This window comes from Sarcophilus harrisii, chromosome 1 (assembly GCF_902635505.1).
Source record: "Sarcophilus harrisii chromosome 1, mSarHar1.11, whole genome shotgun sequence".
Classification (NCBI taxonomy): Eukaryota; Metazoa; Chordata; class Mammalia; order Dasyuromorphia; family Dasyuridae; genus Sarcophilus; species Sarcophilus harrisii.
In genome coordinates, this window is record NC_045426.1 from 289,480,564 (window position 1) to 289,508,043 (window position 27,480).

General features: G+C 33.0%; 1 protein-coding gene across 4 annotated transcripts in view; it reads left to right on the forward strand.

The window, feature by feature from the left end:
• The window catches only part of SMC5 (structural maintenance of chromosomes 5), a 75,463-nt gene that overhangs the window by 14,871 nt on the left and 33,112 nt on the right, over window positions 1–27,480 (forward strand). For 3 of the 4 annotated variants that reach the window (XR_004230370.1, XR_004230371.1, XM_031943618.1), the window contains exons 2-11: window positions 3,079–3,220; window positions 6,642–6,694; window positions 8,247–8,409; window positions 11,609–11,743; window positions 15,825–15,965; window positions 17,240–17,401; window positions 20,260–20,331; window positions 22,723–22,978; window positions 23,873–24,027; window positions 25,978–26,091. Coding sequence is in view for 2 of the 4 variants with exons in the window: in XM_031943618.1 (XP_031799478.1) it covers window positions 3,079–3,220; window positions 6,642–6,694; window positions 8,247–8,409; window positions 11,609–11,743; window positions 15,825–15,965; window positions 17,240–17,401; window positions 20,260–20,331; window positions 22,723–22,978; window positions 23,873–24,027; window positions 25,978–26,091 (1,393 nt within the window). In the remaining 2 variants the exon portion in view is untranslated. Of the gene's footprint in view, window positions 1–1,440; window positions 1,608–3,078; window positions 3,221–6,641; window positions 6,695–8,246; window positions 8,410–11,608; window positions 11,744–15,824; window positions 15,966–17,239; window positions 17,402–20,259; window positions 20,332–22,722; window positions 22,979–23,872; window positions 24,028–25,977; window positions 26,092–27,480 lie in introns of all 4 variants that reach the window. The other variant, XM_031943632.1, reaches the window with a different exon arrangement.

The following is a 27,480-nucleotide window of genomic DNA, read 5'->3' on the forward strand; positions in this document are numbered from 1 at the left end:
TCCTTTTATATGCAATTAAGATTGATAATAGCTACTTAACACTTTCTAGCTGTGTGACCCTGGGCAAGTCATTTAACCCCAATTGCCTCAGCAAAAAAAAAAAAAAAAAAAAAGATTAATAATAGGAACAGTATGGGTTCCTTTTGACATTTACAGAATCAGCTGGTTTAAAGTTCATATCAGCTTCATGGATAGAGTACCAGGTCTGGGTTCAAGTATGGCCTCAGACACTTATTAGCTCTGTGACCTTAGGCAAGGCACTTCATCTTTGTCTGCCTCAGTTTCCTCACCTATAAAATGGGGATAATAAGAGTATTATGAGAATCAAATCAGCTAATAATAGGGACTGTCTCTTTTTCTGAAGAAAAAGACCCGTTTCACCATGCCCTAGTCCTAAAATCCACACATAGAAAGTACCTTTCATCCCCACAACCTCCCTCTTACTAGACTCTTGTTAGAGCCTCCATTTAAATAAATTCTTATACCAGACACCCTAAATCAGGGGGTCCTCAAACTTTTTAAATAGGGGGCCAGTTCACTGTCCCTCAGACTGTTGGAGGGCCAGACTATAGTAAAAACAAAAACTTTGTTTTGCGGGCCTTTAAATAAAGAAACTTAATAGCCCTGGGTGAGGGGGATAATCATATCTGGCCCATGGACTGTAGTTTGAGGACCCCTGCAATGAATATGCCTCTGGCGGGCTCTCTCTACTCTTATTTCAGGTTCCTTGAGGGCAAAGACTGTCAATTTGTGTATGTATTCCCAGTACTTAAAGCTTAGTAAGTGCCTTAAAAATAAATGCTTGAATAACTAGAGATACTTGTTACTTTAGAAAGTATGGAGGGCTCCCTAACAACCTATTGGAAGATGTATATAGAGGTTGACTATTCTTCTGGTAGACAGGGATAACCTTTTTCTTTTTTTTTTTTTTTCTGTCTTGCTCATTCTCTCCTCCAGGAGTTGAGAAGTCAGTATGGCCTAGTTAGTGTTAAGGTAGGGTTCAACTAAACCCAAAGAGATGATCCATGGATCATCCTCTATCCCATCCTTCTGAAATTAGTGTGTCATAGTTTTAGGATTATTGTTAAGGATTGCATTAAAGAGGAGCAGCTAGGTTGCCCAGTGGATAGAGCAATAGGCCTGAAGTCAGGAGGAGCCAGAGTTCAAAATCTGCCTATATTTAACACTCCCTAGTTGTGTGACCTGTGTGTAAATCACTTAATCCCAATTGCCTGGGGGTGGGGGTGGGGGTGGGGGGAGAGAATTACATTAAGAAATGGTTTTAGTAGATTTTGTGCTTTATATTGAACTAGGAATTTCTTCTAGTAATTTCCCTACTTGATAGAATCAAATTATACTGCATTTACATGTTACTTATTGCTCTTTTTCCCTTATAATCCATGTGCTTGATAGTTCACATTAAATATTTCTTTATCATAGAATTTCACCTTAGCATTCAACTAATGCAATCCATACTTGAAAAAGAATATCTACTACAACATACCCAACAAGTGATCAGCCAGTATTTGCTTGAAGACTTCCAGTGAGGGAGAGACCAACTACCTCCCAGAGCAGTCCATTTCGCTTTTGGATAGTTTTCATTGTTAGTAAGTTTTCCTTACATCAAGCTTCTTTTTGCAACTTCCACACATTACTCCTAGTTCTAGTAAAGTACCAAGTGGGTACACTTGCTAGCTAGTAAAATTATGTCTTCTTTGTGGGGTTAAGTCTCTAGACATTATACTGATGGGTGCCTAGGAAATCTCAAGAATACTAGCCCCTGACAGATTTGGGGTACAAAACAAATCAGCTTCCTACTATGTTTCTCTATTCTGGTATCTGGGTCACATAAGCATGTCTTATTAATACTGTGTCCCATGCCCTAGTCTCTTAGCTATTTTCTTTTGAGTAAAGCATTACCTTCTAAATTAAAGAATTGTTAAGCTTCCCTATCTTTGTACCTTGTGCAAGTTATCTTCTGTGTCTGGAATGTCCTCCTTCAACTCTTTCCTCTTATCAGAGCCTTCTGGATTCTGCATTTGCTAGTTTACTTAAAAATTTAGCTTAAAACCAATTCCCATTTGAAGCTTTTGCTGATCTCTTTAGTTACCTCCCATTTCCCATTCCATCCCCCTTGCCTTTTTATTCTTAGGTTTGCACTTACTGTCTCTCTCTCTCTTCCCCTCCTCCCCTTCCAATAAAATATAAACTCCTTGTGGTCAAAGACTATCATTTTCATCTTTCTATTCCCGTTGACCAGCATAGTACCTGGCATATAGTCATTTAATAAATACGTAGGTTAATTGATTTATTCTGGTCATGGGGCTCATTCTCCACCAAATCTTACTGAGAACTATCATTTAAATTAGCTTCCCTTTGTATTTTCTAGTTTAGTGGGTATAAAATACTACTACTAGTGGGTGAGAATTCTTCTGGTATCTCTTAGATCTCTAGTTGTTAATTAAGACTCTTTGCAATGATTTATAGGTTCCTTTTGACAGTATCATTTGTGTCTTTTTAAATCATCAGTGATAGATAGAAGGTATTAGTGTGGAAGCTTATTAAAAATTTTAAGTTTTTCTCGTTTTTGTTTTGTTTTGTTTTTGCTGAGGCAATTAGGATTAAGTGACTTGCTCAGCTAGATTTGAATTCAGTTCCTCCTGACTTCAGGGCGCCCCAGCCCCATCTATCCACTGCACCACCTAGCTGCCCCCAAAACTTTTTTTAGTTTTTTTAAACAATATTAAGAAGTAGTTCTCTAAAACTCTTTCCAAAATCCTTGGAAAATCCCCTTAGAAAGTTGGGTCATAGATAGAGGACACTTTCTTAGGAAAATGGATATAGGTGATAAATAGTAAATGCCTTCCTCATTACCAAAGTGATTAGTACTGGGATTAATATTGATACTTTCTCTATTTACAATGGATTAAGATATCACTGGAAATGAAGGGATTTCCTTTATTTAACTCCTTGAGTGAGAGGAATGGGCTAAGGAAAAAAACAATTGTGGCTTGGTTTAATGCTTGTTAGGTCATTATCCCTTGGTTTATCTCTTTGGTGTACTGCATTTTCTTTCAGAACCTATGATACCTGTGAAGTAATCCCTGGACCCAACTTGAATATGATAGTTGGAGCTAATGGAACAGGGAAATCTAGCATAGTTTGTGCCATTTGTCTTGGATTGGCTGGTAAACCATCTTTTATAGGCCGAGTAGATAAGGTAAGTAACATTCCTTGTTTTCATTATCAAGCATTTGTTTATGCTCAACAGATTCTGAGTTGTTTGATGCTATATCGGAATTCTTTGATTGTATAAACCCATTTTATTTGAGTAGTGGTCAAATAAGAAGTTGAGGGAAGGGGGAATATAAGGTAAAATGTTTTGCTTACATTTTTAAAAAGAAACCCACTGTTTTTTGGTGGATTTAATTAAAAAACCTTTTAGTCATCATACTTTATTTTTCCAGACTAGATGATTTAGGAAAAACTTTGAAGCTGTGCTTATAAAATGATCATCAGCTCTTAAAGTGGATTGAAACTCTAAATGATGGTTTACATGTAATTATAAGAGACTGACTCTTCTAAAATTATAATAGCAACATTTTCAAAGCTGAGGTTTAGCATCTGGTAAATAGAAAGTTTAAAAGCATTGTCGTGTGTGTGTCTGTGTGTCTAGTGTGTATCTGCATATGTGTGTTTGCTAGCATAAATACATGCTGAAAGTTGTTTTGTTAAGCCCCTTATTCTGCTCCCATGGCAGTACAAACTCTTCTACAAGCAGTTTAGAAATTTATCATTTAAATACAAATAAATGAAAAACATTGATTGAATACTTACTATGTACCAAGTACTGTGCTATATTGTAGGATTAAGCTCTAGCGTTATAAATACAAAAACAAAGCACACATTGAGAAGTGGTAGCCAAGAAGGGGAAGGGTACAGGAATAGTGAGTGGGACTTTAGTGGATATATTGATATAATTAATCTAAAAAAAAACAGTGGCAGATTTGATTTGCTCATACTTTGTGGGTTGTCCAGGTTTTGAAGGACTTGGCCTGAGATGAGTATGAAGTGAAGCATGGCTTTAGCTTTCCTAAATAGTGCTAGGGTATAGGTTATCATGAAGATACTTGTGGGACCCCAGGGCGCATGGGCTAGGGTGAGTCCAAAGTAGTTGGGAAGGTTGTAGAGGGGAGACAGTGTTTTTCAATATAAGATCTGACTGGTGTCTGTCAAAATTTCTAGCATTGTTATCATTACATAAAGAAGGCATTGTGACAGAATATAGCATTTTCATTGCACATGCTATATTTATTACACTGAATCCTTATAGATTTCTCTAGTCTTCGAATACACTGAAACTTGTAAATATGGTATTTCTCTTTCAAATCACTTACAATCTGGAATAAACCTTCTAGGGACTACCATCAAAGATAGTATGTCATGCACCCTGATTTTCAGAACACATTTTTTTTTTGTGTTTGGTGTTTTTTTGTTTGTTTGTTTGTTTGTTTTTTTGTTTTGGTTTGGTTTTGGTTTTTTTTTTTTTTTTTTTTGTGGGTTTTTTTTTCTGACAACATGGAGTGTTTGCACTAAGTCTCAACTCTTACTCTCCTACCTATAATTTATATTTTATATTTTCTTATATTGTTTATAGAAAAATTAGTGCTGGAATTCAAAATAGAGTCAATGTGTTAAAAAAGAAAATTATCTTTTAATTACCAAATCTGATGACATTTTCTCTTTACATTCCTTTTTACAACCTTTTTTTTAGCATTTAATATTATTGACTGCCCTTCCCTCCTGAATTCTTTTTTCCCCCCCTGGGAAAACTCTTCTTCCTTGGTTTTCTTTCTGTTTGACTGCTCAGTCTCCTTTGTGGATCATCATCCATATCATGTGTCCAAACTGGAGGTATTCATCAAGGATCTGTCCTGGGCACGCGCTCGCTCGCTCTCGCTCTCTCTCTTTTTCTCTCTCTCTCTCTCTTTTTCTTGTTTTTCTTTCTCAAAGAGCTTATTAGATGCCATGGATTTCATTATCTCTATGAAGCTGACTTTCGAGTCTATATGTCTCCTAAGCTCCAGTCTCTCTCTTTCTTTCTCTCTCTCTTTTTCTTGTTTTTCTTTCTCAAAGAGCTTATTAGATGCCATAGATTTCATTATCTCTATGAAGCTGACTTTCGAGTCTATATATGTCTCCTAAGCTCCAGTTTTACATGAACTGCCCATTGATCATTTTCAACCTGACGTCTAATAAAGCATTCCTTCATGACTCACCTAAAGTGCCATGTTCTCCATGAAGCATTTCTTCATCCCTCCAGCTGTTAATGCCTTCCCTTGTATTTATTAAATTACCTTGTATTTATTTTATAAATAAATATGTGTAAATGTACAAATCCCTTAAAGAGTATGACGATGTAAGTTCCTTAAGGATAAAATCATTTCATTTTTGTCTCTTATTTCAATATCTAGCACAGTGAAAAGAATATAGAAATACTATATTTGCATTTGCTTGTTGATTCCATAATAGTCATTGCTTTTAAAGGAATTTCAGAGCCCTATTGGGATTATTCTAGCATCAAAAGTATATTTGAGAAAAGCATTTCTTTAATGTCATGGTGCTAGCACACAGTTAATCAGTTTAAAAGTATCTGTTTTACTATAATGAATTAGAAAACTAGTATTTATTTATGTAAAGGATAAAAATCCAATGTTTATCATTACATAGCCAAAAACTGCTTGTTGCTAAGCAATTAGGATTTAGGAGAAAAGGTTACATTATTTTGGTCAAGCATAGAAAGTATGCTTTTCAGGAGTAGTTTCTTTTTTCCATATGTTAATTCTCCTGCATTGTACTTTAAATCAATCCTCTATTTCAAATTGTAACCCCCTTCTTGGACTTTTTTGCAATAACCTCCTCTACCAAGGTGTAACCAGCTTCTACTCACTTTTGCCCCAATCAATTTATGCTATATGTTGCTGTCAGATGAAAAGCCTAACATTCAAAATTCTCTAAAATATGGGGTCATTCTACCTTTCTTCCCTTAACTTTTAATAATGCTCTTCATATAGCATCTCTAATAACACCTAATTTGACTGTTTAGAAAGTTGGCTGCTTTCCTAAAAGAAAGAAAAGGGACCTTTTCTTGTGTTCTCTGCCTGGATTACTTTTACTCATCCAAATACCATTTTCTTTAGGAAACTTTCCCTGGCCATTTTTTTCCCCTCTTCCCCCAAAACAGTAATGTTCTCCTCCTCCTCCTCTTTCTCTCTTCCTTAGCACTTGCTTATATACTCTCTTAATTATGTGCTATATATGCGATATGTGATATATTCTTTTCTAGACTATAAGCACTACAATGTTATCTTATTTAAACTTTCATGTTTGTGTGCTATGCCATTATAATGAATTAAAGATATATATAGGAAGAAGTAATGATAGTACCTAGAATTTAGGTAATGCAACTTTACACAGTCGAGGGGATGTGTATGTATATATCATATGCATTAAAGAACCAAATATGGTCACCTGATAAATATAGATATCTAGTAATGCTAATTGCTCAATGTCTCCTATCTAGCAAGTTAAATAATTTTTCAAGAATTCTCACTCATTTTGCCTTTTCTTGTGTTCTTTAGGTTGGCTTTTATGTGAAGCGAGGATGTGCCAAAGGCTCAATTGAAATTGAATTGTGAGTGTTGAAAATGCTCAAATTAAACTTCAGTATTTAGCTTTTAGTTTTTTCATTTAACATATTTTGTTTTATGCATTGGCTATAGGAAATGACAATAATGCAATAATATCAATTATGTCTTCTCAACAATATAACATTCAAATAAGTAAATATACTGCTTAACTTTGCTTTTTGAGTATTTTTTTTTTTTTAATGCAAGCATTTTCTTTAAAAACTAGTTTCCTTTAAGGGATAGTTTCTCCACTGAAATCACTTAAAATGTTTCTTGTTTTAAAATTATTTTAGATAATGAATTGTAATATCAGATGTAGAAGAATTTAACAGTGTGCAATATTGCAGTATAAGGACCACTCAGTGGCCATTAAAAATGTATACCTAAAACAAAGCAAAACTATATGTTAATTAATAAACATTTAGAGTCTAAATAAATTATTTTGCTTTTGTTAGTAGTCATCTTTAGGGTTTGTGATGATGGCCATAGACAGAATGCAAAATAAAAATGGCTTAATATAAATTGGCTTTTTCAAGTGATTTAGTTGGAAATTTACTCTTTATTTTCTAGAACATATGCAAGAACCTTCGAGGACTTTTAATCTTTGAAGTAGTTATATTAATAGACAAACTGTATTTTTAAAAAATAGGTTAGGAGATAACAGATCATAGAATATTAGATTTGGAAGGAACTTGAAAGCTCTAACCTAACTCTTCATTTTACAGATAAGGATACTGAGAACTTGAGACATTAAGTAAATTTTGTGACCCATATTGCATAGCAATATCCGACTCAGACACTCAGTCCTCTGATTCCAGGTCCAATGTTCTTTATGCAGTACCATACTTCTTTCTAACTTACAGCTTAGAATAAAAGAAAACTTTTTTATTTTATAAATTTATTTTAGTTTAATTATTTTGGAATGAAGCAGCTTACTCTTCCTTCTGATTTTTCCTTATTTTTATTAGCACACCTCCACAATTGTTCTTTCCAGTCACTCAATTCAAAAATTTTATGTTATCTTACCCTTCATATCCACTCATTTGACAAGTTATATCAATTAAATGATTTCAAATTTAATAAATGAATGCTACCATAGGTAGGTTGGATTTGGATGTCTATAGTATTTCACTAATTAATATAGACTGAAAAATAAGTAACATTTATAGAGAGAAAAACTCTTCATAACCACATCTGAGGAAATCTTGGCAGATACCAAAGCAGTTTGCTACTTCCTTCTCTGTCTTATTTTAGGAAACTGAGGCAGACGGGGTTAAGTAACTTGTCCAGGATCATACAGTTAGTGTCTGAGTCCAGATTTGAACTCAGAAGATGAATCTTTCTGATTCCAGGCCTGGCACTCTTTCCATTGTGCCACCTAGCTGCCTTTTGGAAGATGAAATAAATGATAAGTAGGATTTCAAATGGAGCAAAGATTGAAGTATAGAGGTTATTGTTTATTTTCCTTAAAATTGTGACATTAATTTAGATGACAAATTTAGGTGACTTTCAAACTGTTTTTAAAATAAAATATTTTAAAATATGTTTGTTAACCAGGTTCAAGACTTCTGGAAATGTTATAATTACTCGAGAGATTGATGTACTTAAAAATCAGTCTTCTTGGTTCATTGATAAAAAATCTGCAACTCAAAAAGCCGTAGAAGAACAGGTAGCAGCCTTGAATATTCAAGTAGGCAATCTTTGCCAGTTTCTTCCTCAGGTATGAAGAAGATGTAAAGACTAGAAAATTTTTTGTTTGCATGATTTAAAGAGCTTTTACTTTGTGAAGAGGAAAATAATTAAATGTTTTTGGATATATTTTGTAAAGATTGTAAATGTAGTAGTATTGGGTAAGTGATATTCTTAATGCATAGCAAATTGATATTTCTAAAAAGCAATACTTAACAGCTTATAGCACAATCTTAACTTTCCAGTTTCTCTCAATTATTAAATCTGAATCAATAATCTCTTACATCAATGCTTCTTTCAGTGAATCTATAATCTCTTCAATGTGACTTCTCCTTCCAAAGATACAAATTGCAACTAATTTGAGCTTTCCTATATTTTGCATATTGCTGCATAGCTTTTAATTATGTCCTCATATAAATTCTCCTTTGGGGCTTTATTCAGAGTTCTGAGACTTTTTCATACCCCCGGAGCATACAAGCTCTCTATTGCTTATTTCTCAGGTTTGCTATATGAATAGGTCTTCTTTTTCCACATAATGCATCTTAATATCCTTTTTGCATTTCTTCTAGGTAATTATTCATTGGTGATAATGCTGCTGCATTCTATTTGTGCTTTACTCTGTATCTGCTCATTGCACTTTGAGTGGCCATAGTATATAATTTTTTAGAGGCATTAATCATTCCAGGATTTATAGCTATACAAAAAAATGTTCATGTTTAAAAGATTTGTTTCAAGGAAAGTTTTAGGACATTGAATGCATTGTACATCTTTCCAACTAGAAATCGGCTTATTCTCTTTATTTCCTTCAATATTTGACAATTCATTGTCATTCCAGAATATCTGTCCAGGGTGTTTCTTCTGTTGGACCAGCTTTATAGACTGACTTTTTTTATGTGAATAATTAAGCTGAACTCTTTTGAGTGATTATAAATATCATTTAGGAAGTTGTACTGGATCTTGAAACAATCATCCTAGTAATATTGATAAACCACTTGGAGGTCCCACCATCTGCAGCATATCCCCCTTCCCTGTGGGATGCCTGGTATTCTATTCCAGATAATCTTCATTGTACTGGCAAATGCCTTTAGCAAAATATACATTTCCTTATTTTCTCATTAATAATAAGAGGATTGTTAACAAATAATCTCTGTTAATCTACCAAGGAATTTTGTATTATTTTAATGCATTCATGGAAACAAACTTGTTGGAAGAGAATCTTAAAACAACATTTTATTCTGCCAAATCAAATGTTTATTTAGTCAATAAGTATGATAGGATATTATATTAATTATATCCATACATATCAAAGAGTATGTTATGTTTCACTAGATATGCCACAAAATATTTCCTTCTATCCCAAGTCACCTTCCTTATAACCCTATTGCAGTTATAACCCTATTGCAGTTAGCTAACTGCCTTCTTTTTCTAACTAGGTATTGGGAAATTCACAATAGCAGTTTAATCCACAGATGTACAAAACTGCCTTTTTTGTTGTTAGTCCTATGTAAGTGAAGAAGGGGATTAATGGGTGGGGATAGGGAGATTGCAAGAGAGACAGAAATATCTCAGGGCCTGGTAGGAGATCTGGAAGCCCAACAGTCTGGAAACTCTTCTTTGTTGCCATCCTAAAATGTTCTTTTGTCATAATTCCTCTTGGTAAAGTGTACTAAACCATGAGGACAAAAAGCTTTCTGAGCCACTGTTTTTGTGTTTCAGCAACTTGGGTGGCTTAGCTAAAGGATCTTTTTTCCAAAGATTTACCTATTTCCCTCTTTTATTAAGAGTATCCTGTACATATAATGATAATACCTCACAAAGATATTATAAATTGGAATGGTGTGTGTATATATATAAAATGGGTTAGTAGTTATTAATATTTTGTTTGCATTTTTTTGACAATAGGAACAATGATCCTTTTTTTCTCCCAACTATATGAGAAAAATTGCATACTATTATGTCCTTTTCCAAATATTTGAAGAATTGGTCCTTTAACATCTTCAAAAGCATAATTGATATCTCTAGCAGAAACCTCTCTGAGCAGCTGTACATAACTAATCCAACTGTTTCCATTCTCTTTTGTTTTTCTTCAATGCCATCTCTACTCTTAAAAACCCATCAGAGATTATTTTTGTTAGGACCTCCAGACATGATCTCTACCTTTTCTTTTTCTTTTTTTTCTTTTCTTTTCTTTATTTTTTTATTATACTAAACATATATGCACCTAGTGGTAGATCCGTACCTTTTCAATAATAGAAAAAAGTTTGTTATAGATATTTTGGTGGACATTTAACATTTTTCATTTCTTTTATCCAAGTTTCATGCTTCTATATTATCAAGATGATGTGGCTTAATTAGATTTCTCACCAAACTTGCTATAAATTGTTTTTCCATCCATTCTTGCCATTTAATCTTCAGTCTATCTGCATAAAATTTTTACAAATTAATTTGATAAATATTCTAAACTAATATTGTCTTTAGTTGGTATATCTATATTTTACAAGTAGAGCAAGCATTTTCTGGGTGAGGCAGTCTGTGGACACTTGGTTTTCGTCATTGTGAAAGTTATTTTACATTAGTTACACTTCTATAGGAAATGGTGAGAGTCTATGTTGGTATCTGATCTTAGTATCAATAGCTTGTTGAAAATAGGTCAATTGTTTGCTATGCTATCTCATTTTATTCTAATTTGGCTTTGACTTCAGCCTTTAGTTCTGCTTTACATTGGTGCTATTGTGTTTTTTAGATAAATAGATACCAAATTTTGTAATTTAAAAGTACTAATTGGATCTCTTTCTATAAATATATAAAGATTATAGAAAACTTAAGAACTATATTAATGGTGTTTTATCATGGTCATGTATAATTTTTTGTCTAGAGTTCAAAGTATCTTACCCTTTTTGGTGTTGTGAACAATTTTGTCAGTTTCTTAAACCTGTAAAAACCCCCTTTTAGAATAAATGATGTTTTTAAGTGTATGAAATAAAATACACAAGATTATAAAGAAAACCAATACACATTTAAGAAAAGATTTTTAAAAACAAGTTTGTGGACCCCAGGTTAAGTCTAGACAATTGTTCTGACTTTAATTGTAACTGGCAAAAGGCTACCTATGGCATTTCTTTACCAATACATCATTTGAAATAGCTTTTTGTGGTTCTTAGACAGAAAGCATCAAATGGCTTATGTAATATCATTTTTGTAATTAAATACTGATTTTTCTGATACTCCAGGACAAAGTTGGAGAATTTGCAAAACTCAGTAGAGTTGAACTTCTTGAAGCTACTGAGAAGTCAATTGGTCCTCCAGAAATGCACAAGTTTCATTGTGAACTCAAAAACTACAGAGAAAAAGAAAAACATCTCCAGGTACTTATGTGTATTGGACATTTACAATCATGCATAAAGATAACATTTAAAAATTAAATAAAAGTTTTAGTGGTAGCATTTTTTAAAAAGGCCGATAGTAATGAGTTTGAATGAGAATATGAAAAACAAATTATTTTCTCTAACTTCTCAAAATAATGAAATGTGTGTATTTTACTTTAATTCTGGGTTTTCCTTATTATTTAAAAACTTCACCTTGTCACCCTTGAGTTCAGTTCAGTAAAATTCATTATTAAATGTGCCAGGTACTGTGTTAAGCACTGGGAATATTAAAAAGAGGCAAAAGACAATCTCTGCTGTCAAGGAGATTATATATTCCCTTTTAGAGCCAAGTTGCTAGGGGAAAAAAAAAAGAGGCAACACTTTTACTTCCTTTCTCAGCTCCTTCTAATATGACTGAAATTGTTCTCCAATCTTAGGAAAGACCTCTTTTAATTGTTAAATTCAATTGCATTTCCTTAATCATTTCTTTACTCTCTTTGGTTTTTGAAAGTATTGACTACTTCCTTCTGAATATATTTTCCTTTCTCTTAGCTGTTCTTTCTCTTTGTTTTACTGTGTATCTGACCACTCTTTCACAGATTTTATCATCCATAATCATGTGTCTTTTTCAAGGATCAGTCATAAGTTCTTTTTTCTCTCTTTACCCTCTCTTCTGGTAATTTCATCATTTGATCTTTTCAGGCATCTGTGCAGATGATGAATTCCAAACCTTCTCTCCCTTAGCTCCAATTCTCCATCATAAGTTATATTCCTTTCCAAGCATCTCTATAGCAATAGCATGTATTTCCACTGTGTTCTAGTTATTTTAGTTTGAAACCTTAACATCATCCTCAAAAGTAAAAATGAAGTCATCCTCTGCTTGGTCTTCACATATACATCTCCATCCCCATCAGTTGCCAAGTGTTTAATTCTGCCTCTACTATATGTCTTTCATCCATCCTTTTCTTCTCACTTATGTGGCTACTTCCTAATTCAGATTACTCCACCTCTCACTTAAGACTTTCACAATAATCTCCTAACCAGACTCCCCACTTCCCTTCTCTCCCTTTCTCAGTCCATTCTTCACATAGCTCTACCATGTGGATAGGGCCCTCTTCTCCCCCTCTCCCCCCCCCCCCCCCCCCCCCCCCCCCAGGACCATTCTTCAGAATACCTCAGCATCATCTGTTGTCCTGGTCCTTCACTTCATTTTCAAAGAAAGAGGGTAATCCTTATCCATGCCAAGACTAACCCCTTCTATTTATGACCTTTATCCACTTTTAGCTCATTCTCCAGTATGGTTCTTTAGTCATGTTCCTACCTCTAGAGCAGATAGTTCTAAGTCTCTTTTGTAGGTTTATCAGTCATGTCCTATGTCTGTATTTTGATATACACTGGGGTTTTGTCCTGTCCCATGTTCTCTCTATACACTTGCTCTCTTGATGACCTCATCAACTCTCTTGTGTTCAGCTGTCATTTCTCTGCAGGTAATTCCTAGACTCATGTATACATCCCTAATCTCTCAAACTCAAGTCCTCCATCACTAATTGGATGTTGTATAAGCATCTCAAACTCATGGCCAAAACCAAGTTCATTATCTTTCCCCCCTGAACTGGCCCTTTTTTTTGTTTGTTTCTAACTTAGCAGTTTATCTCAGAACCACTCCCATTCTGCCAGTTGTTCAGTTTTTATAATATAGACATCATCTTAAACTTTTCATTATCAGTCACACATCCCTCCCTCCCTATACGTAATCATTTGCTGACTCTTGCAATTCTGCTTCCTCGATATTTCTCATATCTATCCCTTTTTCTTGTCATATCATAATCAGGTTAGTGTAGGCCTTCATCATCCCCCTACCTGAACTATTAGCATCACCTCCTAATTGATCTGTTTCTTTTTCTTCTGCACAGCCAAATGTTAAATTGATCTTTTTATTGTACAGATCTAACTGTTTTACTCTCCTGCTTCAGTGGTTTCCCATTATTTTTAGGTTTAAAGTACAAACTCCCTTTTAAAGTCCTTCACAATCTGCCTATGCCTGATGCTCCAGCCAAAATGGCTTATCTGCTTTTCAACATTCACAAGTTTCTCTTTCCTACCTTCCATGCTTTTGATAATTCACAGATTATTCTTTACCCTGGAATTTTCTCCCACTTCAGTTTAGTCTCTTGGAACAACTTCTAGTATCTTTCAAAGCTTAGCTCATGTGCCTTTTTCTTCAAAAGGCCTTTTTGGATTCCCCCAATTGTTCCTGCTTCTCTTTGTATTATTTCCTTATCTGTGAATGCTATGTATCCTTTAGTGGACTTTAAGCTTCTTCAGGGCACAAGCTGTCTCATTTTTCTATTTGTAGCCCCAATATTTGGCATATAATAGGCATTTAATAAATTCTTATTGATAGCTTTATTGCTAAAATAATCTTCCTAAAGTAGGGATCTTACCATGTTCCTTTCCTATTTAAGATTCTTAATTGGTTCCCTATTGTCTCTTAAAATCCTTCAAATATATTCCTAACCTGGCTTCACACACTTTACATTTGAACCAAACTGGCCTACTTTCTTTTCCCGAAACAAGGCCTTTTAATCCTACATTCTTTTGTATATCCATAATGCTCTTTTTCCTCTTATAATTATTAGCTTCCTTCAAGGCTAAGGAAAAGAATCACTTTCTTTAGGAAACCTTTGCTCATCCCCCTAGTTGTTTGTCTCTCTTCTGAAGTTAACATTATTCACTTATTTTTGTAAATGCCTCTCCATATATAAGAGTGCTCTCTAGATGAAAATTCAAAAAAGTGTTAAATTCCAAATCTTTCATTTTATGAAAGAAATAGGTTTGGAGAGGTGAGAGCTTAATAAAGCATTTGCACTAGGTCATATAAATAATAAGTAGCCAAGTTGATATTTGGATACAAGTCATTTAACTCTAAATTCAGTGCTATTTCCCCTTGTCTATGCTGTCTCTCACCAGTCTGCTTGATGGTAATCGTTCAATCAGCAAACATTTATTGAGCTCTTATTATGTTCCAGGTACTACGCTAAGTATCGGTATCCCCCTTTCCTTCCAAAAGACAAACTTGACCGGTATTATAAATTTTAGTCTCTGCTTGAATATGTCATTCAAGCATAATATCAATATATCCGATAATATATCAGACTAGTATAATTCTATAATGAATAGCATTTACAGACTTTGCTATTCTCAACAATACAACGATCTACAACTACTCTGAAGGACTTAGGATGAAAAGTGTTATCCATACACAGAAAAAGAATTGATTGTGTGTGAACATAGATTGCAGCATACTCTTTTATTATTTTTCTTGATAGTTTTTTTATAGGGAGAAGGGGAAGAATCTGTTTTCCATAACAGAATTCAATTCATTTCTTGGTAGATGGCTGGTAGTAAGGTATTTTTTAAAATTGCATTCTATTTTCTATGTGATATATAATATTGGGGGAATATATTTTCCTATACAAATACAGTGGAATTTAAAGCTTAAAAGGACTTTTAGGTATTAATGAATCTGATTGTCTTATTTGAACATGAAATAATTGATACCTAGAGGAGTTGAATTACATGTTCAAGATCATACAACTAATAAATACCAGATCCACGATTTGAACCCTGATTCTCTTAGCTACAAATCTAATAGTCCTTTTCTATATCAATCATTCCTATCAGAAAATCTTACCTTAGCTCTCAACTATATAACAAAAACAAAGCTAGTACATAACTCAGAATGATCTAGTGGCTTTAGAAAGCATAATGGATTGAGAATAATTTATGGCTCCTTGATTTTCTATAGAAGACAACTTTTTGATTATTAATTCATAGTGTTGAAATTGTACTTTAAACCATTGAGTTTCATTTCTAGAACCTGAAAATTGAGAATACTGAATAATAATGAAGATGATAACAATAAAATTGCTTGTCATTTAAATTTTACTACAATAATATAACTTGAAGGTTATGTGGAACTCACCATAATGGAATTTTTACACATATCAGATTTTTTATTTGAACAGATTTTTGCCTACAATTATTCTAAGTCTGCTTTGTGTAATATATACCTGTATAGATCGCATGCAAAGAAAAAAGTGACTACTTGGAAAAATTGAAACAGACTAATGAAAGGCATAAGCAGGATGTGGAGAGATATTATGAGTGTAAACGTCATTTGGATTTAATTGAGATGCTTGAAGCAAAAAGGCCATGGGTGGTAAGTCTTAAATCTTGGAGACCATTTCTTCATCTTTTGCCTCATTTATTACATATAGTATAGTTTGTTTTCTTGTTCCATTTTGTAAAATTGTGCTTCATTCACTTCTTATTAATTACTGTTTTACTACAGAGTAATTAGACAAGGAATATTTTAATATGTATGAGAGTTCTCAAATTCTATCTGTAGACTTCAACTAAATATTTTATAATTATATATATCTATCTATTACTTTATATATTGTATCTTCAAGTAGAAAGGTAAGAGCCTTGAAGGGAGAAGGGCAGGTTTAATTTTATCCTTGCAACCGCAGCCAATATATGTCATTTTGCATATATTGGATATTTAATGAGTACTTACTGTTTTGGAATGAATTTTATCAGTTTTTTCAATCTTATTCATCTAAAGTTTCCAATCAAGTTTTGTTCTGTTCTCTTGTTTTGGTATGGAATAGGTTTTTGTCAAGTTGGAAATGGACCCTTTGATTATGGGGTAGACACACCAACCTAGCTAGCTTAGGAAAGAACTCCACCAGAAGATTGACCATCCATAAAAATACTTTTTTTTTGACCATGGCAGCTTTTAAAATGAGGAGTGTCTGATTTGCCTTTGTGAATAAAAATATGTATATTTTCAAGAAGCGAGAGAGCACATGTGCATATGTTTGTGAAAATTTAATTTTATGGTGTCCTCATGGCCAGGACATTGAGAAATCATTTGCAAGATAAAATAAATATAAAATTAATGTTCTAATTCATCTAAATTTTTACTAAAATCTCATATTCTTTGTATTCTATGATTCTGCTTCTAATTGCTGTATAACGTATTTGCTTTCACCTTTAGCATTTTAAATTATTGAATCCACATGGATTAACATCTCTTAAGATAATGTCAGTAAAGAGCAATATGGTTTTTCATTTTATATTTTTCTGTTAAAATTTAATTCCTTGCTTCTTGACTTCATTAATGTATCCACTGTCAATCAAGATGCATTATGAAATTTGTTTTTCTTTACTGTTTTACTATTTAAGTAGAATAGGAGTAGTTAGTTTTGAATACTAGAAAGACCTCTAGATATATTCTATGTCCTTTTTTTTTTTCTTTTTCCTTGTCCTTTCTCAAATATTTCTTTACTTTTCCTCTCTAATTTATATTTTTTAATCTTTGCATCTCCTATTTTTGTTCCTACTCTCTTTAGCTTATATGCTTTAACATCACTTATGTACCAGCCTAGACTAGCAGGTTAAATTCCATAACCTCACTTTTTTTGCAAGGAATATGAAAATGTTCGTCAACAGTATGAAGAAGTAAAACAGAATCGTGAGCAGATGAAAGAAGAGCTCAAAAAGCTGAAAGAAACACAGGGCCCTCTAACACAAAAAATTCAAGAGTATGAAAGGCAGCGCCGGCAGTTGGATAATCAAGTCAGAATAAAGGTACTGGATCTATATTGAATTGCACATTGTTTCTTGTATAGAAAAGCTGAGTGAAAATGTGTACTATAGAGCCTAAATTGATGTTATCAAATCTGCCTTTGTAGGAATTGAGGAATTGGGAAGAGATTTGCATGTAGAGCATTCTTTCTACTAAAATTTACTAATAGGAAAAAATATATCTCTTTAAAGTTTGTATAGTATTATACATATAGAGTGGTACCTTGGTACTTTTTGTTAATTGGTTCTAGAAGGCAAGTTGAGTGGCAAAAGTGATGAGGACTGAATATTTTTCCATAGGAAGCATATCTCCAGTCCATAACCTAACCATCCCTCCCAAAATGGAAAAGAAATGCTTTCAGCTGCAGAGAAACAAGCCCAGCCCAGTTTCCTCCCTTTAAACCCAACTTGCTTTCTGAGAGGGACTGCAACCTTTATGCTTTACCTTCACTCCACAGTCCAAGACTGGGGAGCAGGGGAAGTGTTGTGATGGAGTCTGGATGTAATGCAAAACTATGTTCCCATGCCCCCTGCCACCCAGGATTTGGGTCTACTGGGAGTCTTGGGTCCTCTACCATTATTGCTGCTGTTTCTCTTGCTGAACATGATGACTTCTACCCCTTCAGTATTACTAATGGGAGGCAAAAGATTGATATGCTGTAGCCACATCATCCTGCCAATACAAACTACCCTGCCAACACAAACAACTTCTGCATTGTGGGCTCCTCTGCCTTCCCTAAAGAGGAAATGCTCCTGGCTGAGGACAATGATGGCTGTCACAGGGGCTGGGTAGTACCCCAGGCCAACCTTATATCCCTACTCCTCAACCAACAATAACCAAGTATGATGAGTGCCGAGCAAGCATCATGTGTCGAAGCATTTTTTTGTCATTGTAATTATTGAATACTGAATTCAATTTGAAGCATACTGAGACACCACTGTTGTGGTGGTCTTTTTCCAAAACACAGCCAGGTGATAAAAGTTCAGATCTTTCATTGTGTCCTTCAATATAGCCCAGTTAGCTCAGAGGCCTAGCTCTCCGCTTGGTTCTTAGAGCTCTGCCAGAATGTCTCCAAATCCAAAGGTTTGTCCTTTCAACTCCAGCCAGCACCAAGGTAGAAGATACAATGAATTTCTCTTGCCTCGGACAGATCGCTTGTGGGCTTCCTCCCAGAGTGCTCCTCTCCAACCCCTGGGAATGTTCCCAAGTAACTAACTCCCCCGAGTGGCTCACTGGAGCTGTATTTATGCTACTTCTCCGAGAGTGGGATTGTGGGATATCTCCCAGCATGCTCTCTGGCCCTAAGAGCTTCAATGGGAGGTGTGAATTCAGATATCTCTTTCTAAGCCCTGAAATCTCCCAAACATGTGAACTCCAATGAGTACTTAAATATTTCTTGCTTCTATGAGCTCTCTAAAGGTGTGAACACAAGCATTGTTTCCATCAGTTGTACTTAGTACCTTGTTTGAAATTCTGGCCGAAAATATCTCCTTCTAAGATCAAATCAATCATATTGAACCATGCTAAATTAGGTAATTATTGTTTCTATCAACTCTAATGGCTTAACAGTTTGTAAAGATTCCAACACACTGTAATCTCAAAGTCATTGAATTTTAGATTTGGAAGTGACCTTTTAAAGATTAAAAGTCTGGTAGATGAGACTTAGAACATTTAAGAAAATAAAACTAGTCCTTGCTTCTTCAGACTTCTAATTAGATGTGCCTTTTACTCATTGCACTGCTTTAAAAGAAAAAGTGATGTGAATCACTTTCAAAAAACCCAGTGTCATAAATATGATCCCCTATCCTGAATACTAAGCTTCACACGCTGAAATAAATTGCTCAGCACAACCAATCTTGATTCCAGCCAGCCTCTTTATACTAATTTGGACAAAAATGTAGTTGTCTTATCATATCAGTTTAAATATTCTACATGCCTATTGTTGGAAAACTTTGGAAATGCATCTTCTTCTTGATAAGTTTTATCATGTTGAACATTTGAAATAGTGTTATTATAGTACTTTTTTTTATTATTCATCTCTTATGTGATTGTAGAAATAATGCGTCTGTTGAAAAACTCAGTATTCATGTACATATGTGATCTCATTAGTATAGATGTTCCTTTCTACACTGATCTCCCACCCATCCTTTGGGAGTCTTCTTATATATGAAGTTGGTCATAATACCGTCCAGTGGTATTCCTTACTTTCTCTTGATGAGAAGATATTGATTTGAACTATCTACCTAATGTTACTTGCCTTTACCACCCTGCCTTTTTCCTAATGAATTTTGTGGCTCTTCTTTGAATTTCTTCAATTACGTATTATATCTATCTTATACACTCCATGTGTTTCTTTATTGCTATGTAAACCCCACCTTTGTTTCTGGGAGCAGTTGAGAGTCATTCAGGGAACTTAAAAAGTCTTTAAAGGAGATCCCAGCCTTTTCTCATTCTCCCTTTTAAAAGATGAAAAAGCATTTTTATTAATAATCTGAGTGGCAGATGCTAAAAAAAAAAAAATCAGAAGTATTAAGTTTTATACTATGCCAGAAATTTTCTCATCAGAGGACAAAATGCTAGAGAACAGGAAGTCAAGTGGAGAGAAACTTTTTTACTGGCAAAAAGAGTCATAAAACATGCTTATACTTGTAGAAAATGAATGTTTGGACATTTGTTTATAAACATGATGACATGAAGGTGCCACAGGAAAGATCCTGCTTTACTGCTGATCCTGCTCTTCTGTTGTGTAAGTTTTCTTAGCTTTCCTGCCTTTTTGAGGTCTGGGAAATTGAATTCAGATGAATAAATGACTATGCACTTACTTAAATTTTAATTTATATACATTTTTATTTCCTTATAGAATAATGACATCAGAGATACATCTTGTAAATGCAAAGAAAAGCAAGATGCATTAGAAAGGAGAGAGAAACAAGTAAGACTACATAATGAAATATTAACTACATAAATCCATGATGCATATACTGCTCTTGTCTTAGAGCAGTGATTTTTAATGTGGGATTCATAAACTTATTTTTACAAATGTTTTTAACTATATTTCAGTATAATTGGTTTACTTTGCAAATTTTTATATATAAAAAATGTTTTCATTTTTTAAAATTCATTCTAAGAAGAGGTTCACAGGCTTTGCCATACTGCTAAAGGGGTCCATGTGTGCAAAGAGAATAAGAACTCCTGTTCTTAGAGCATAGAAACTCTGATATAAATGTAAGTGTGAAATAGGAAATTTCTGGGGAATTGCTATTTTGTTAAAGCTCTCCTAACACTATTTGGAAGCAAGGCTTATTCAGAATTGTACTGGTTGAATACAGAATTCTGTGATGGTTAATATTTCCCACTCATGGGAATAGTGGATTGGGATCACCTAAGTTAATTAAAAAATAAATGATAAAAACATACTCAGCAACCTCATTGGAATTTGACCCATAAGGCTTTCTGGTGCTCAATAGAATTAATTTGCTTTTACATGGAAGTTAACTGTTAACCATTCTCTTCCAAAAAAATATTTAGATATAAATATAATACAGGTAAGAAATTAAGAGAAAGATTGTTGCCTCGGAAAGAGATATTTTATTTGCAAATTTGGTCAGTCTAAACTATGTCATGAAAGTGCTTTGTACTCTTCCAGAAAGCATAAATTGCCTGGGAAATTTCCATTTGTGGACAGATAATTGTACAGGTTTCATGGTGATACTATATATCAATGTCATTTTTCCCTTTTTCTATCTCATAGTTAAAAAGATAGGAAAACAGAATTAAGGTAATACTCTACTCCTCCTTCTGCCTGTTCTTTCCCAAAGTTCTGGAAGTTCTTTCCCCAATAACTGATTTAAAAAAATGAAACTGAGTTAGAATATATAACGTAATAATTAGTTTTTAGGAAACTATGAGAATTTTGAATCTTAAGCAACAAAGAGAAATGTGTATATGCAATTTCAGCACCAAAGAAAGTCAAATCTTTTCTTTCTTTGAAGAGCTAAGGACTAAGGGAGACAATTATTAAACTTAAAGTTAATAGCAAGAAAAGTTCTAAATTGTGCTTCGGTGGAATCTTCAAAAATTTTCAGGTTCATTTTGCAAATCTAAACTTGGGAGTCTCCTGTTAAGTTATGCACAGGAACTATATGAACACAATAATAAAACATTCTTTACACAAATAAAGATAGATCAAAAAAGATTTTCCATAGGCTGTGGCACTTGAGTTAGTCTTATATGAACCTAGAAACTCTACAGGATAGCAGTCAGAAGGAAAGGTGTTTCATTCTCAGCATAGGGAACAACCCCTCCCAGATTGATTGATTTTTTTTTTTTTTTTTTTTTTTTTTTTTTGAGTAGGAAAAAAAAGCCATTCTTTGCACCATTTCTTTATCTAGTCCTAATGATTGAATGGGCATTACCAAAGACCTAAGCTTAAAAAGGCCAAGGTCTTTCATTGTATCCAGAGATATATCCAATTGTCCTGATCTATATCTTGCCACTGGACCCAGATGGTTTTGGAAGAGAAAGTGAAGCCAGTGACTTTGCTCTTCCTTGCTTAAATCCAACTCACTTGTATATCATGGCATTACCTCACTGATGTGGTCCTCTTCGGGAACAAAGGATAAACAACAATATAATTTGCAGTTCTTTTGTGAACTTTTTATTCTTGTTCTTTGACTACTTATTTGGTCTAGCAAAAAATGTTAATTGTCTTGGATACTACATCAGAGAAATTTGATAGAAAGTTTGTTCATTCAACCACTTCCCTTCTTATTCTAAGTATATTAATTTTGTTTGTATAGAAGCTTTTCAGTTTCATATGATTAATATGATCTTTAGTATGAAGGTAATGTATGCACTTAAAATTTATTGTGGAATGTTGATATGAGCCTAATTTCTGTCAGATCTCACATTTTTTTTTAATCAGGTAGAGAATTCCTTAGTGATATGTTTCAGTTTATTGGACATTGGGGTTTTGAATTTTTCTGAAACAAAATGGTTTCTTTTTTCATAAAAAAAATTTGAATATTCATCAAGTTGCATTCATTTCTGTGAATTTGTCTATTCTTCAACCATATCATATGGTTCTTGTGTCCTGGGAATGATTTTTTTACATGGATACTTGATGCATAAGAATGACTCTTGTTTACATATATTTTGAATATCTAATTAGGCTTAAAAATGGGATATTTTTCATTAGTACTGAGGCATAAATAAAATGTACACTTAGAATGTTGATTTTACCTTTTTTGAAAAAATCAATAATGCAGACTTTTAAACCAACAGAAAAAGTCCCAAGTAATAATTTATTCTTGTACTCTGTTAGATTGAAGAAGCAAAGCATGCTTTCAGAGTGAAGCGAGACGAAGAAGATAATAGACTGCAGAGAATAAGTAATACTCGTAAGATGATCGATGATTGGCAGAGTGAAATTGAGTCCATAGGAAGCTGTGAGAATCTGCAACCTCAAATTGATTCCCTTAATGAAGATCTAAAACAAGTACATGAGGAAAAGTCAGCAATTGATGTAGAGATAAATGAGAGGCTAAAAGAGATAGAAAATCTAAAGAAAGATAAAGAAAGTAAGTGTTATTAAAACTCTGCCACAGTATGTATATATTTGAATATTATATTGTTTTAAATAAAGGCAATATTATTTTTCCACATTTGCTGTATATAAAGCCTGAAGCTGTCCTATAATATATTGTTTTCATGTTTTATATATATTTATTTCCTCTCAGTCAATAGGCATTTTTAAGAAACTATTTTGCTTAGCCAAGCACTGTGCCAAGTTCTGGGGACTCTAAAGAAACGCAAAATGCCCAGCTCTCAAGGAATTCACAATCTAAAAAAAAAAAAAAAAAAAAAAAAAAAAAGACAATATGCAAACAATTTTATTCAAAAAAATATGTGTATAGAATAAATTGGGTATAGTCTGAAAGGGAAGGTACCAGCATTCTAGGTGATTAAGAAAGATTTTTTGGTAGAAGCTGAGATTCTAGCTGGTACTTGACAGAATCCAGAGGACAGAAGACAGAAAGGAGGAGAGAGAGAATTCCAAGTATACGAACAGCCAGAAAAAATGCCTGCAGTCATAGCATTGCGTGTAAGGACAGCAAGGAAGCCACTGTTAATGCATCACAGAATATATTGGTTATATTGTAGTATTCTAGGAATAAGGTGGTGAAGGCTTGCACCAGGGTGGTGGCATTGTCTGCAGAGAAATGGAAATGATACACATGAGAAATATTGCAGAGTTGAATTTGGCAACAGATTGATTATAAGTTGTTGAGAAAATGAGAAATTGAGGTTGACTCCTACGTTAGAAAGATGGAAACTTATTTTCTATTTTTTTAAATTACCTATGAAACAGTTACAGTGATACAATACTATATTTATCATGCTTGATTAATGGCCAATTTAACTTGCTAAACTTTTCAGAGGCATAATGCTTTATTTTTGTTTTTCAAAAATAGCTATAACTGCTCGTATTGTATGCCTTGATAACCTATTGAATCAAAGGGAAGAGAAATTGAGAATGAGATATCGTGATACACATGATGCTGTTATGTGGCTAAGAAAAAATAAACAAAGATTTAAGAAAACAGTTTTTGAACCCATAGTGCTCATGGTAAGAGAATCTGTTCATTTTAAGAAAGCTTATTTTGTCAGTAATCGAATTGATATTTTTTGTTGTAATAAAAATGTTTAGGCAAGTAACACCTCATTTATTCCATTATCATGCTTCTGGCCACTTGTAACAGATTTTAATCTAGAATTGAATTTAAACACACGTACTTTCACACCTTGGTAATCTCTGAGGCCTTTACTTTACCATTTAAAACGATGCAATAATTGATATTCATAAGATTAAAATTTATTTTAATGTTTATTTTTATGTTATATGTTATGTTTAATAAGGGAAGTATATAGTATGATTAATTAAATAATTTTAAATACTAAATAACTTAAAATGAAAATCTAGTAATTAAAGTATACATTTTATTGATATATTAGTATGTATTGATTATATATCAATACTAATATATCACTGATGTGGAATAACATTCTGTGACATGCTATAAATAGGATATTGTGTATAGATAATAAAACATAAAATATAAAATAGAGAATAATAATCTGCATAACAAAATGATTTTATTTAACAGAAGAATTTACTACACTGTTCCTGAACTTCTAAAAATATATATATATATATTGATAACTGTATTTTGATATAATTTGGTTTCCTTTGTAATATTATGTATTTCATTTTGTATATTTAAAAACATTCTGAAAAGGGATCCATAGACTTTACCAGACTACCAAAGAGGGTACATATGACACACACACAAAAAAAGGGTAAGAATTCCTGGTTTGAATAAATCAACAGTTTTCTTTCAATATTGGATATGTGAAACATAATTATGTTTTATACAGCAGATATTCAAAGCAGGTAGTTCCTCTCATTTATTTAATTTATATTAATGATATGAGTGCATAAAAGTATTCTAATATGTTCTTTCTATATTTCTGATGTTTTAAACAATTCAAGGCACATTTGCCTTCAAGTTAAATTTTACTTGAAATATTGAAATATTAAATATTACTTGAAAGAAAATGTTACTTGAAAATCTTTGAGACATTTTGAAAATACCCTAAATATTAAATAAGCCTTGGAAAGTGACTCTTATTAAGTCTCTATAGCAATATAAAATCAGCTAGAAATTCTAACTGTAAAAATGGTTCTTTACTGGAGTTTGACAAACTATTTTCATCTTTTCTTCTTAACAATCTTCTCTCATCAATTTAGTATGACACATTTACCATTTAAATATTAAAATTTATTTTGAGGAGAATTTCATGATATATAGCTTGCTTTTTTTCTTTTAAACCCACTAGATTGATTATAAACTCCTTGCTCTCCTTATAGTTACCCTGTCCCAGTACCTAGCACAGGACTTGGCCAAACAGCAGGTATTCAGTAAATGTTGAATAAATAGTAGGGTATTAAATGCCAAATTTAAGAATTGTTCTTCTCAAAATGTTTAGCTTTATACTAAAGCCATCATAAATTCTAAAGAGTTGGGTGTTTTGTTTTGTTTTGTTTTCTTTTTGTATTTTATTTGCCAGTTATCCATTTCAGTTTACATATCTTCTTGTATATTGTAAAGACAAATGTTAAGTTTGGGGTCTTCGGGGAAATTTTTCTGTAACTGGATATAATTTAAAACGTTTGTTTGTTTTTTTTGTTTTTATTGCATGCATTTACCTATTTTTAATTAATTAAGAACATATACAGAATAGGAGCTTATATACTTTGAAGGGAAAACATTGATCAGAGACTGAGGCTACTTTTCAGTTGCTAATAGTCTTGCATTTGTCTTTTTTATAAATCCATTTTAAATTCATCCAAGACTAGGCTTGATAAATTAAATTGTAACTGCTACCTTAAACAAGAAGTATTTTTTTTTATTTGAGCCTTTAAAACTTCAATATTTCTTCTAGGACCTTTGACCTTGACATTGGGTTTTGAATGGTTTCAGTAGTCATAAATATACTGTTTCTTTACTTGATTTAGATCCATGTGAAAGACTATAAAAATGCCAAATACATTGAAAATCATATTCCATCAAATGACTTGAGATCTTTTGTATTTGAAAGTCAAGAAGATATGGAATATTTTCTCAAAGAGGCAAGTACTTACTGATAGAATTCTTTGAATATCTGAGTAAATATTTTTCATTTCAGAGCTCAAATAATGCCAGAATTTTATTTTTCTTACCAAGGTAGTATGATGTAATTAACTTTGACAGGTAACATTTTGTAAATTCTTTTGGTTTTGCTTGTCTTCTCCCTGTGTTTATCATTAATATAATTAAGTACCTATGATTTTATTTTTATGAGTAGTGCCTCAGTTTATGGAGATTGCAATAAATTGCAATTTATAACATTATAGAATATTATATGTGAAAATATCAGTTGGTCAACAAATATTTATTAATTACTTACTATATACCAGATGCTGTGCCAGGTATACAAAGAAAAGTGAAATTTAGTCCCTATTTTCATAGAGCCTTATGGTCCCTGTATACTACTTAGCGACTCCCCTGGAGGCAGGAGGATCTGAATTTAAATCTGATCTGAGATATTTATTACCCTGGGCATGTCAATTTATTCTGTTTGCCTCTTTTTCCTCATATGTAAAATGAGCTAGAGAATGAAATGGCAAATCACTCCAGTATTTTTGCCCCAAAACCCCACAACAAATTAGGTCACAAAGAATCAGGCACAACTATCAACTAAAAAACAACAATTTGTATGTGTAATATATTCAGTCCTCCTTTGCCCAGTTCAGATGAATGAGATTCATGTAAATTCCATTTTCTCCCATTTTTTCTTTCGTGGTATATTATTTGCTTTGTGTATTCCTATTTTGTGAAATACAATCAATCCTTAACATTTGTGCTTTTTACTTCCACAATTTAGTAATCTGATTTATATTTTTTAACATCCACATGCATTCACAGCTATGCAAAGTAGAGAAAAAGTAAGAGATGTGATGTGTCCAAGTTTGTGGAGCAGCTGATAACCTAGTAGGCACTTCTGGTTTTGTTAACTTACCATTGTAAAGAACATACTCCACATTTGTTGCCTATTTTTCATTGTTTGCCTTTAAAACTTAAATTTTGGGTTACAATTATGCCTCTAAATCATATTGCATGTTCCCTAGACTCTAAGCTTCAGCTTGCAAAGCTCATGATGCAGTGTAGTAAGTTGATATAGTAACTTATATCTGCAAAAAAGGAGGAAAGTGTGGTTCCATGGATTTCATGTATTATAGAAAGTGAATATTGTCTGAAATCATTGTTTTGGTTATTTTTTTTTTTTTAATTGAGAAGTTAGCAAAAAAGGTCACAGAATTCTAGGTAATTACTGAGTGAGAAAATGTTTTATATGTTGCCCATTTTATTTTGTGTACATGATTACTGTGTTAGAAAAAGTGTATATTAATAGAAAAATGTATTTTCAGTAATGAAATATTTGTTTTTGGTGGTCACAGGAACCTAACCCTTTATTTCCC